Source organism: Vipera berus (assembly GCF_964194415.1).
Source record: "Vipera berus genome assembly, chromosome: Z".
Classification (NCBI taxonomy): domain Eukaryota; kingdom Metazoa; phylum Chordata; class Lepidosauria; order Squamata; family Viperidae; genus Vipera; species Vipera berus.
Genome location: NC_138205.1, coordinates 114,142,083 through 114,155,969, shown reverse-complemented (window position 1 = coordinate 114,155,969; position 13,887 = coordinate 114,142,083). Strand labels below are relative to the sequence as shown.

General features: G+C 37.5%; 1 protein-coding gene across 9 annotated transcripts in view; it reads left to right on the top strand.

Annotated features, from left to right (window-relative positions):
• Positions 1-2,387: 2,387 nt before the first annotated feature.
• ARHGAP12 (Rho GTPase activating protein 12) overlaps positions 2,388-13,887 on the top strand; it is a 50,003-nt gene continuing 38,503 nt past the window's right edge. For 3 of the 9 annotated variants that reach the window (XM_081343887.1, XM_081343889.1, XM_081343888.1), the window contains exons 1-2: positions 4,891-4,978; positions 7,794-8,520. In XM_081343887.1, the coding sequence (XP_081200013.1) occupies positions 4,923-4,978; positions 7,794-8,520 (783 nt within the window). In that variant the 5' untranslated portion in view covers positions 4,891-4,922. Of the gene's footprint in view, positions 2,650-4,878; positions 4,979-7,793; positions 8,521-13,887 lie in introns of those variants that run through there. The other 6 variants (XM_081343886.1, XM_081343885.1, XM_081343890.1 and 3 more) reach the window with 5 other exon arrangements.

The window sequence follows — 13,887 nt, the reverse complement described above, 5'->3', positions numbered from 1 at the left end:
GGCAGAAATTTCCTCCCATGAATTCTTGACTGCAACAACTGAAGGAACAAGTTGAGTTCCTGTTCATAAAGAAATAAATACAGAAGAGTTATCCTAGTCCCATTCATTAACTTTGGGGGATTACACTGTGAAATCTAAAGCAACAGAGCCTATATTTCAGAATCCATAATTAAGACCTTACTATATAAATGCCAAGGGATGCGGTGGCTCAGTGGGTTAGGACGCTGAGCTTGTCGATCGGAAGGTCGGCAGTTTGGCGGGTTGAAACCCGAGTGCTGCGTAGCAGAGTGGGCGCCTGTTACTCGTCCCAGCTTCTGCCAACCTAGCAGTTCGAAAGCACGTAAAAATGCAAGTAGAAAAATAGGGACCACTGCGGTGGGAAGGTAACAGTGTTCCGTGCGCCTTTGGCGTCTAGTCATGCCGGCCACATGACCACGGAGACGTCCTCGGACAAGCGCTGGCTCTTTGGCTTTGAAACGGAGATGAGCACTGGCCCCTAGAGTCGGAAACGACTAGCATGCATGTGCGGGGGAACCTTTACCTTTACCTTTTATATAAATGCCTCAACTGTAATTGAGGTTTATTTAAAATTAATATTGTGATGTTGTACTAGGAATGTAGCATCCCCAGTTTTGTCCATACTCAGCTGCAGAAACTCACTGTAGCAGGTAACTTTCTCCTGGATAACCTACCTCACAGGGTTGTTCTTGGAATGGAATTGGAAAAGTGAGTCTTTGAGACATTGAAATAAATCCGGTCATGTTTACTGAGACAGTCCTATTGAGTTTAAAGGAAGCCTAAAAGTACATGCTGTAAAGTTAGAATTTCTGGTGTATCCAGTGGATTTAATCCTAAGTAAACATTTGAAGGTTAACTGCATTCAACGTATTATTAATTCAGAACATATTATATAGTACTGGGTTTATGTATGCTATTATGGCCTGGCTCACACATATTACTATGGCTTAAGGAATGGGTCACATGTCTTCCTACTCCAAAAACAAATCACATTATTAGCACAATATGTTAAATCTGTGACATTTGTTTCTAAGTAAACCTTTTTGCATAGGATTGTCATAACATGCATGAATAACGTCTTGAAATAGTTTCATATTATATATCCTCAGGCTTCAAGTCAAATCTCTTTTGATTATAAATTTCTGTAGAATATGTTGGACAACTCCAGACTTGTGAGAGGTGGGTCACCACCATTCCTTCATAAAGTCACTATTGAATTTTTTTGTTTTCTCTACTATAAATCATATGTGCATGTTCGGACATGGCCCAGACATCCTCTCTCATGTATTTCATATTTTATGTACAATTTCCCATTTATATATTTAATAGAAATTGAAGGACTCTAGTAAAAGCAGTAGGCGTGAGCCTAAATGGACTCCAGAATATGTTAGAGGACAGGAAGGCCTGGAGGAACGTTGTCCATGGGGTCGCAATGGGTCGGACATGACTTCACAACTAACAACAAAAGTAAATGCATATAAATAAATGAATGGGCTTTGGTTAATAAATGTGTGTCCTCAGAATTACACTGTGTTAGAAAACAAGGATAATTGCTACATTCCTCATCACTGTCATGATGTCATATAACCACACCACTTAGCAACATTTCCGGTTTCATTGTTAATTGAATTCATGCTGTTGTTAAGTGAGAATGTCATGTAGTTACTATTAGTGACTTCCTGAGGCTTCCCCATTGACTTTCCTGTCAAAAAGCTGGCAAATGTCACAAATGGAGATCACATGACCTCAGGAACACTGCAACAGCTGGAACTTTTAAGGAGTGGCCATTAGTATCTCTCATTCAGCACCATCAGTTTGAGTGGCCACTGAGATCCCCCTGTAACTTTTGCTCCCTTTCAAGCTGGGGTTGAGAGACTGAAGTCACTAAAGGCAGATTTTATAATAATTTAGCTTCAATCAATTAATGAACTGATTCATAAAGCATAATTTATGGCTTGGTGCGTTGAACTTTGGTATTGGAAAAGACACGAGACCACCAAGAAAATAAAGTAATGGCTCAAGGAACAAACCAATTCAAAATCCTCACTCAAGGCACAAATGACCAAACTCAAATTATTCACATTATGCGACTTTGAAGAAGGTTCTAGTGCTGAATAGAAAAGACAAAGAAGAGGAAGACCAGCAGCCAGGTGGACGGACACCGTTACAAAGCAATAGGTGCACCGTAGCAACACCTGAAAGAACAGGTTATGAGCAGAATCATCTATCTATCTATCCATGCGGTCGCTAGAAGTCGAAAAGGAAATGATCAATGCCTTAGTAGGCTGATCCGTGACTCATGTGGGCAAGACGCGAAGGGGCGGCTCGGTGTGCGCGTGCGCGCGCACCACCGACTGCGCTCGAGAGAAACGCAGCACCCCATTCCCCGAGTTTACTTTTTCCCGCCCGTTTCCCTCCCTTCTCTTCCACCTTCCCCACCACGTGACGGGAACGTCTGACGCCGCGCCGCGAGGTCCCCTGCGGCCTGTGGGGGTGGGAGCCGCAGCTGGAGGAAGGCGGAACGGGGTGAGGGGCGGAGTTAGAGGAGAAGGAAGCCGCGGCTGGTCTCTTAACAAAACGTCGCGTCGGAGCCAGGAGCGGACCTGCGCCAGCCCGGGACTCCGATTTCCGGTGAGAGGGGCTCTTTCGACTGAGGAGGGGGCGTCGCCGCCGCTGCCCGCGGCTGCTTCCCAGCACGGAGAGGCTGCCGGGGTGGCTCATCGCTTAATTGCGGGGGATGGAAGGACCAGCGGACGGACTTCCTCGTAGCCTGGCTCTTCGCCCCACCTTTTATAGGGTTGCGTCGTTTCCCTTCGGGGTAACGCTTCCCCCCCCTTCCCAGTTTTGGGGGCAAAGGGCTATTCCGCATATGGCCGAGGATGGAGCGTGAGAGAGGTCGGGCACCCGGAGAAATCCGGGCGGCGATTAGGTGGCGGGAAAGAGCTTTCTGTACTTCTTCCCAATGCACGGAACCTTTTTCTTTTTTAGTCCCAAAGTTTGGAAAGTATTACGAGGTGAAAGGATAGTAAATTTACCGTGCGTATGTGTGTGTGTGTGTGCTGCATGAAGTGTCGTTGTGCTAAGCGGCAGCCTTCTATAAACTGGAAGTGGGATCTTCTAATTGTGTTGAGCTATACAATATTGCATAATCCCCAGGCACCGGTGTCCTGAACCTGCAGTGTACGTTTGGAGAAGGCTGTTAGCAATGGTCGGTGGGTGTGTGGATGTTGGGGGGCGGACATTTCACAGTATGTGGGGTTTCACACTTTCCGCTGCAGCACTGACTGAGTTAGCATGAAATAATTTTAACATCAAAGTCTTTCTTGATCTTGTATTTTATTTTTATGAGAAGTGATCTGTCTCAGTCTACCTACCTACACATGCACATATGCATCTACACACACACACACACACACACACACACACACACACACGAGAACACACACGAGAACACACACACACACACACACACACACACACACGAGAACACACACACACACACACACACACACACACACACACACACACACGAGTGCTATCTGGTAAATGGCACGTGTTCTGGAGAACAGAAAAGTGCCATAGTTTCACTTCCTTACCACTCGGGCCCAGGCATAATTCTGCCTTCTCTTTCTGTGGGCAATACAACCTGTTTCCGGAAATATGTAGAAACCCTGGTGATAACAGCCTTCCCAGGGAGATTGTTTGCCCTGACAGCCAGTGTTGGTTTGTGCCGGAAGTGTTCCGCTTTATGTTGTTTCTGCGGAGTGGGTACCTTTCTTCTCCTTTTCCTTAACTCTTCTTGACAAACTTCCTATATAGAGAAAGATTCCAAAATGGAGAAATCTATTTTTGTGCTTGTTGAAAAGCATCATTTAGATAGGAAGTTGTTCATTTGTCTTTAAAGGCAGGTAATTGCCTAGAACATGTTTCTTAAAAGCTCATAGTTGTTAATATGCTGTTTAAGAATTCCAGTACTGATGGTTAAATACATAATCTCATCCAGGATAAAGTAAAAAGCTTTGTATAATTTTATTTCACTCCATAGAATATATTGCAAAATATGTATGTGGGGGGACATCATAGTCATTTGTTTTTTCATGAGAGATTTCTATCCTGCCTAGATTACTGTTTATAAGAAACTTTAAACTCTTTTATTTGTTCTAAACATAGTATATTATCCATACATTTTTGCTAGATAACCTGAAAAAGAGAGAAATAGATAAAAAGTTTATATGCCTGTGAATATTGATCTCAAATGTTATTTACCATTTAAAAATTCTGAGCATTCTGAGATGCTGAATCTAAGTTAGTGGTCACCTTCCAAGTTAAGGAAGATCCTATTTTGAAGAAAAGCCCAGTTGCTGGAGAAGAATGTTGAAAAAAAATTATACTGTTTTTTCTAGCTGGTTTTGACAGCCCATGCTTTCCATCTGTGATTGTTTTATCTTTATGCTCATTTTGGAACTATTTCATATGAAATTGAGTACAAGTGAGTCATGCCAGCTCAGCTGTCAAGTAAAATTTTTACAAAATTTTAGTGTGTAAAATCAATTTCTTTGTAAAAATGTGAAAAGAATGTTAATTTGAAAATCAGTGACTTGGCATTGCATAGTATGCTTGCTTTTCTGTCATGGTGATGATAAATGCTGCTATCTTTTTTCCAGACTTCTATGTACTTGATGTCAGATTTTTTTAATCTGAAATGTGGAAAATAATGCAGGCCTTTTGTCTACATTGCTCTGCTGACTTGCTTGAAATGAGGCTATAGAAATGCAGAAAAATCTGCACAAATAAAGTAGTTATGCCGGTGGGAGTGTATTTTGTTCTCATACAATATGTACCCAGAAATCGTGGGTTTAATGGAAATGTTTCTCAGATGCTGACAAGTCACAACATAAGAGAAAATGCCTATTGTGCAAAGGCCAATTCATTGGTTTTCGCTTCATCTGGCCTTCAGCTGGTAAGATCTTATAACAAATGAAAATCAAAATGTCTTCCACTATAGCTTCAATGACTAACTTTGTTTGTCTAACAACATCATTAATGTGTTCATTATAGCTGTAGAGGATAATGCTTGCCAGCACAATAGTCTGCAGTTGAAGAGGCAGATTATTGTGTTGCCATTGTTTGTTTGTGTGTCTGTGTGTATAAAGTAAAGGCCAAGGTGGTCCCAATAGAGGCAGGAACATTCAGGGCGGTGACTTCTAAGCTCCAATAATTCCCAGGAACAAAATCAGAGCTCAGTGTTCAGAAGAGTGCAATGCTAAGAACAGCTAAGATCTTGCACAGAATCCTCCCAGGGCTTTGTTAGAGGACCTGAAATTGAGGAAGATACAAACCTGTAGAGTGGTGAGAAGGGAACACATGCATGCATGCGCGCGTGCGCGCACACACACACACACACACACACACACACACACTGCCTGTGAGACATAAATAGTATCTATTGTCTAGTCTTCATTAGACTGTGTTTTTAAATTTTATTTTTTAAAACCATGGTTAATGTTAAACTGTAATGTTGATAATTTAGTTGACTTAATGTGATCAACATCACACAGCAGCCAAATGCAATGGATCTAACTACGTCATACTTTTATAATTTTCTTTAAAATGTTGTAAAAGTGTAGTTTCCTGAAATATATTATTTTGAAAATTAAAAGGGGTAGCTTGACTTTTATGTTGCTTTTAAACATTGTATTTCAGATTCCTCATCGACTTGCTTTAATACAATATGATTTTTAAGATCACCTTTTTTCAGTGACTGATGCTTTACATTTATTCGATAAATGGAACCTATTATTTTTACTTATCATTGAATTTAAAACAGAGTACTAATTTTTATAGCATGGTTCCCGTTCCATTCCATTTTCAACACAAATAAGATAGTATGTGCTTGTCTTTACCTTAAAATATTATATTAACTCAGCTATTAATGATTTTAAACCAGGGTTTATGTCTTAACATAACAAATGGCACAAGAGTAGCTACAAGTACATCAGTTGGATCATAAAGCTGGAGAACGTGGGTGGGCTATTTTCATCCATGAAAGAGAATTGGAAAAGGAAAGAACGATAGTGCAGGAGAATCAATGGCTTTGAAATTGATGGAGAAGATATTTTATTTTGGACTCATGTCTATGTTACCTGTATGATGGACAGTTGATAAGGGATAGATTCCTTCTCACCAAAATTGTGGGATGTGTTGAATTTAATCAGGAGGGGCTTAAATTGAATCATGTGAGAATCGAAGGCAAAACCTCAGAACTAAGATTCTAGTAAAAGAGTAGTAAAATACAGGAATAGCTGGAAAAATAATTAAACTGAGGTTTTAAAATCAGTAATAACATTCCTGTAAAGGTCATAGTCTTTTTTTTTAATTCCATTTATATCCCGCCCTTCTCCGAAGACTCAGGGCGGCTTACAAGCTTAGCAGTAGCATAGTCTTCATTATCTTAGGCGTGATTAAATAAGTGTGACTGAGATCTGATGGAATGACTCCCATAATTGGAATATAGCAACTGAAGGCTACAACTTATTCAAAAGCAGCAGAAGCAACTGTAAGGAGTTGTATGCTAAAAATATCTATCTGCATGAAATCAAAGGGAATGAACTTGGTGGCATTGGTGATTAAATCTGAGATAATATAAGTGGGAAAAGAAAAGTGGCAATGTTTGAATCCCACGGCCAGCTAGATTATATCCTGGGCTTTCTGACGGTCTGTCTAAATCTTTTTAAATAATCTTTTGAGAAATTCTAGAAAATGGACAAAACAGAAAACTGGCTGGGATAAATTGATCCTGCCTTCCAAAAGGTGACAAAGGAAGGTTTCAGGAACTGTAGACCAACGAGTCTTCTATTCATTCCTGGGAAAATTCTAGAGCAGATCATAAGGTTGAGCTCTAAACACCTTCCAGTCGCAATGCTGTGATTGCAAAAAAATCAGCATGGATTTGTTAAGAACAAATTTTACAAGATTTAACTTATTTTATTTTTGCTTGGATAATTTGATTAGGTAAATGGGTTTATAGTTACTGAATAGAATAGAGGAACTTGTCTTTCAGTGTAACCAAATTATTTGCCTTCCCCCATGGCTTGGTTCCTATATTAATTATTTTGAATGAATTTTTTTCCTGTGTTTTTAACATCTGAATAATTGAATTCAATTTATGCTGATTTTCATTTTGCTAATTTTTTTATTTTAACCACTGCTTATTTTTGTTTTAAAGGTAATATAAATGAAATATATAAAAATGCTTTAAGGCAGATTATGCAGTAACCCTGTGAAACATTTCTTAATCTGGTCAGTGCCTTAATAGATTGTATAGGTATAGATAAATAATGCCTCTCTAGAAATTAAGAAAGATTCAAATGGCAGGTCTTGTTCCATTTATTTTAGCACAAAATAATTAATTACTGTTAAAATCATACCAGTTATAATTTTTCCCCTAAAGCACATATTTCAATACTGTACTCTGGACTTTTAGAGGAAAATTCAGATATAAGTAACATTCTAAGTAATAAAACATTTTTGTTCTTAAATGTAAGGTGCATGTGCTGAAACGTCTCCATGGATTTATACCATTAGAAATTTTTCTGGAAAAATACTTTTTTTTGCCAAGGAAACTCATATCTCGCAACAGGGAGATTTATCTGAAAGATTTAGTAAGCTAATTCCTCTCAAATACTAGATTTGTCAGAGGATCATTCTAATATATAAATAATCTGCAGATGACATTTATTATATGATCATGATAATATGTTCACATTTTTTTGTAGGTCTTCTGAGAATCAGGAGGAAGAAACACCATGTGGCTTACCTTTCACTTGGAAACATAGCTTTTTAAAAGAGATGGCTGACAAGGCTGGAAAAAATCTTTCAGGCCCACTGTACATTGAAGTTGAATATGATTATGAGTATGAAGCAAAAGACAAAAGGATTGTGATAAAACAAGGGGAGAAATACATCTTAGTAAAAAAGACTAATGATGACTGGTGGCAAGTCAAAAAGGATGAAAACTCCAAACCCTTTTATGTGCCAGCACAATACGTTAAAGAAATAACCCGCAAAGCACTAATGCCACCTCTTAGGTCATTAGTTGGACTGCCAAACAACTCTCTAAAACTTGCACATGGCTTACAGAGGTCAACAGAAAATGTGAATAAATCTCCAGAACTTTCAACTTCAGGAAAATCGTATCTAGTTCAAGCTCAGGATGCCAACCAGAATCTGGGACCAAATAGTAGCCCAGGTCAGAACTCTGGACTTAGCATAGAACTTGCAATAAACAATGGAAAGTTTAATGAATTACAGTTTGTTAAAGTTTCCAATCAGAACATGAACTTATCTGGGTCTCACTTTCATTGTTCAGAATGTATGGAAACCGAGAAGACCAGCTTCTTGCAAGAACAACCCTGTGATTCTGTAGGTGAAGGATCAGAAAAACTCCACCAAGATTCAGAGTCTGGAGATGATCTCAGTAGCAGCTCCACAGAACAAGTACAGGTAAAATGAGGTGCAATGCAGTAAATCACTATGCAATAACCTTTTTTCTTGATAGAATATATGTAAATGAACTAAAATGATATGCCAGTCTTGCTCTATTAGTGGTCTGTAACAGAAGATTTGAATAAATGTTTGTAGTTAAGTAACTTTTCTTTGTGACAGTAAAACTTTGGTGGGGTGTGTGTGTGTGTGTGTGTGTGTGTGTATTTTGTCAATTATTTCTAAAATTTAATCCTTTCTGTGTAAAAAGTAGGTGTCAACAGTTGATTAATCCTGAAAAATCTATCCAAAATCAGCCAGGATTACAATATTATTTTACTTCAGTGAAAGACCACTGGGGGCTTGGACTGTTCTCAGTAAAACTTCAGAAAACAATAGCTTATATTGGAGTAGTAAAAAAATGACGATAGTAGTAATGGTAGCATAATCAACATTCTACCCCTTGTGGATCCAATGGGGAGGCATGTATATCCTCTATATTGGTGTAGCTGAAGTCTTGTATTCAGCTAATTTTAAGACACCCCAAGATTGGTAATGTTTTATTACTAATATCTAGAGCAAACAAAAATACAGCTAGAGAAAGGAATTTTACATTTAAAGTTTATAGAAGACTAGAAAATTGTAGGTAATCATAGCCCAAGATGTGCTACGTTTAAAAGCCATGTGACAAGCAGCCTGATTAAGTCAGAATTCAAGCAGAACTACATGTTACCTTGGCAAGTGCATGTTCCAGGCCTATTCTTTCTGAAATAATAGAGGGGTAGAAATTGATTACTTGGAGAAAAGATACTTCTTATGTATACTTCAAATGCTCTTCTGGAAATTCTGTCCCCAATTTGTATAGGTTTCAGTTTGAAAAATTGACAGTCAAAGGTGGCAAAACATGGTGTCAAGTTTCCGACGTATGGGCTTTTCAAGTGACTCTGAGGCATTGTTTACTTTAAAAGTCCTTTATTAGCCTACTACACCGGCAAATGCTTGCTCGAAGGAAGCTGGAATCTGAAATCTCCGCCCCTTGCACAATATATTAAAACACAATTCTCCACCTTTCTAATTTTGTCATTAATCATATTTTCTAATTAATTTAAAGAATCAGTTTCCCTTCTGCTAGAAAACCTGCTAAGGTCTTATCTTCTCTAGTTAGAGATGGCCTTGAAACGTGCAATCCTACTGTCCCCCCTCCCAACCTTAAACTAAATCTCTTGTCAAGCAATAATATTCGATGTTAGCAGCATTGACACATGGGACTAGAAGGTCATTTGTAATAAGAAAGAAGACATAAAAAGAGTAATATTGCAAATGTTCTTGTTGTATTAGAGGTACTTTGAGGTACTTTGCAATGTATGCAAATTTCAGGAAAGTGGCTGTACACAGACATGGAGACATCTAATATCAGCTTTTGAACCATCCCCATAAGCCCCGCAAAATATGTAATTGTCTTAAAACCTTAACTGATGACAGGTTCCATACTCCTGTCAACAGTTAAGATTTGGGTATGGTGAAACAAGACAAAGTGGGTAGTTTAGGCTCCTGTGGAAGACAATGTGTATATTTGTATGATTATATATCAGGGGTGTCAAACTGCCAGCCTGTGGGCCAGATGCATCATGGCGAAACTGTGCCCACCCCATTGCCAGCAATGGGACAAAAAGTCATAATATGTCGTGACACGTCACGTGACATTGGGAGTTTGACATCCCTGTTATATATTATTTCCTTGCAGTTATACTAAGCATGCAATACTTTTAAGAAGTTAGTGTTCTTTCAAGTGACAGCAGAGATCTTAATTGAACACAAAATCCCAAATATTCTGCATTCTCTAACACCTGAATGATCTGTATGGTGGTTTTCAGCACCGTATACCTTGGATGGTATGGTTCTTGTGGATTTACAAGATTCGTTCATGGTCTGAGAACCTTCTGAAACCAGTATTAATACTAAGCAGAGGCTTTTTTCAGCTTTTGCTAGTAAACCACATACCTTTTCCTGAAGAAAAATCTGTTGCAAGTCATAGCACACACTTTGGTATCCTCAAGTTTTGATTGTGGCAGTATGCATTACTTGAAAAACTGGAAACTTAATGTTGTTAGTCAATAACTGCATGATTGTAGTTAGTTTCTAAATATATTTGTTTTAGCTTCTATCCATGGACTGTCAGGCTTCTGAATGGGAAATAACTCTATGTATGATTGACTTGCGAGGCCAGTGTGTTGTGCAATTAGCTAACATGGTGTAACAAGATGGTGGGTTTGTTGTCACTGAGTTGTGGTGGTGGGGACACGAAGGGAGGCTCAGCCAATCTCACTTATTCATGTTGTACTTTGATAATAAAGGTTCATTCATTCGTTCAGCATTCTTAGTGTGGTTAGGCCCAATTTACCAGGAAGGCTGCTTTCCTGCCTTCTACTTTAAATAGATAATAGAGCATTTTTTGCAGGTCTCATCATGAGCAGATTGATTTTGCAGATTGTTATTGCAGAGCAGGCATGTCAAACTGCTGGCCCGCGGGCCAGATGTGTCATGCCGAAACTGTGTCCACCTCATTGCCGGCAATGGGGAAAAAGTCACGATACATTGCACATTGCGAGTTTGACATGCCTGCTGCAGAGGAACAAGATCTGTTCTTGCTGAAATTTAGGAGAGCACTTAAACATGATTTCATAATGTTTTATGACTTTTACATTTTGTATGCCTAATCATTTTGCCAACATCAAAATTATCTGTAAAAGTCATAAAACATTATGAGATCATTTTTAAGTCTTCTAAATTTCAGCAAGAACATTCTCATTTTAATTGTTTTAATATATCTGATTGAGTGCAAAGGTATTAATGTTTTTATGATATTTAGTACAATTTGTTCCTATGTCATCTGGTAGATAAATTCCTTCCTATTGACTGTATTTGTGCTTAGAGCCATCACTAATGCTAATTATGATAAAAACTGTTGATGCTGACATATGGCTTTGAGGAACTGAGATGAGAACCATCCTTTACCGTATACCAAGTGGCAGATGGTAAACCCTTTTCTGTCACAAATAATATTCTTGATAAAATTGATGGATTTGAAAGGAGAGATAAGTACCTACAGAAATTACTTATCACTGAGTTATTAGTTGGATTGTATGCTTTGTTTTATTTATTTAATCTGATATTTTGGTTCTCTTGCACTTATCTTACAATATTCTTTTTTTCTCTCTGGATAAATGGAATGTAGGTCTTTAATTTATGACTGTGTTACATGTTTATCTAAAATTAAAAGTTTGGTGTACAAAAAGCTACAAAGACTAAGACACTATTTGGGAAATGGATATTAATAACTGTTTTCTGGCTTCTTCTTACAGACAAACCAGTCCAATATTTATGTATATTAAGCTTTGGTAGATAAGTTGGATAGTTTATTAGCTGCACATATCATAGCTTGAGGCAGCAAATTCATGGAAACATTCTCACTGCTAAGCCAACCATATGGTTTAGTATAATGGCTGAATTTGCTTAAAATATTAATGACTTAAAATCATTAAAAAGTCTGCTTTGTGAGTTCAGTTAGAAATCATGCTAAAGTAGAGTATTTTGAGCAATGCAAGCATATGTATTTTTCAGTCAAAATTTATGTGGTTGGAAGTCACTTAATTATATGGATTCCTTAAGAAATGCATATTTACAAAATAATACTAAATTATTTTGTTAATTTATTTTATTAGTTATGATTTATTGGTTATAATTTATATTGTATATCATTCAATGAAAACCAAAGTTCTTAACTTGTAGTTCAACATTTGCACTTACCTTTAAAATTGGATTTTGATTGTAGTTTGTGGTATATTGAATAAAATGTGCCCTAACAACCCTAATTCTTAGCAGAGAATTTTACATGTGGTATAAGAATTAGTAAATGTCTATGGAGATTCCCAGTCATCCAGGTCATGGTTGCCCCAAAGTGCTTTTTCAAAAGGCAACTTTCTTTGTTTTTCCTTGAAGATGTTTTGCTTTTCATCCAATAAGCTTCTTCAGAACTGAAGAAGCTTCTTGGATGAGAAGCGTAACGTCTTCAAAGCAAAACAAAGTCCAGTTGCTGTTTGAAAAAGTACCTTTGGGATAATGAGTAAGAATAGTAACAAAAAAAATATGTGCAATCTGTGAAATTGATCAAAGCAGGCCTTTCTAATTATGACCATGGCATACAAAAGGTTTTGACTTCAAGTGTAAGGTGAACATAAAGGGTTCATACCTTTTGCTATGGAAATAAAATAAAAAATATCAGCATCAGTTTATTCATTCAGATCCATGAGAAAATAATAGTTAGAAAAACATGAATTATTTGAGTGATTACACTGAACGATTGAGAGGATTCGTGAAAGACATCAGGGGTTCTAAATCTGAAACATTTCATTATTTGGCAGTATTAAAAATGGGTCTAGGAGAAAAATGCACACGGAAGAAAAGGAAAGGAGTGAAAAAAACTAGAAAGTAGGATGATTTCAGAAATAGAAAGCATGAGTCCTATAAGCAGAAGTATTTGGTAATCTATCAACAGAATGAATTTTAAGTGGTAGTAAGGAAAGTGGATGTGAAAGTTGCTTAGTGCAGAGTTACAGAGTTCCACAGAAATATGTGTTGTTATATGCTGCCGGGAAGAATGGAAAATGATGCTTAATGAAATGATGAAATTAAAAAAGGCTGTGGATGAGAAAAAATAATAGACTGCTTGCTGGAAATACTGCTTATGTGAGAAGGATATTATATAATATGCTTAGACAGAAATATACTAGTAAAGAATATAGTTAAAGAAAGCACAGAAGGGATAAGATTGAAACAGCCTTTTTAATTGAAATTGTTCATCTATATCCATCCATCCATCCATCCATCCATCCATCCATCCATCCATCCATCCATCCATCCATCTATCTATCTATCTATCTATCTATCTATCTATCTATCTATCTATCCATCCATCCATCCATCCATCCATCCATCCATCCATCCATCCATCCAATCTATCCTAGCTTCTTTATAAGGCCTTCAGAAAAAATGTTTTCTTGAAGGTTGTATATATGTAGGTGATCAAGTAGATGTTTATGATGGTCTCAGTGTCAGAAAAAATAGATAAGAAAAAAAGGACTTTGATTTCAGAATCTCTTTCTGATATGCTTCTCCAAAATAATATTGAAGAATAATAATAAGTGAAGAAATTTATACTTAGTTTTTCATTCCATTTTTCTACTGTCATGACTATAAACTTCTCTTGGGTTTCTTATCAGCTCTTCCAGAACAAAGTTAAGAATATGTTTAATGAAATTAGTTTTTGGACTTATGAGAAACAAAATAAAATAACTTTTTAAGAGTTAAACCCATTTGTACTTTCCACTT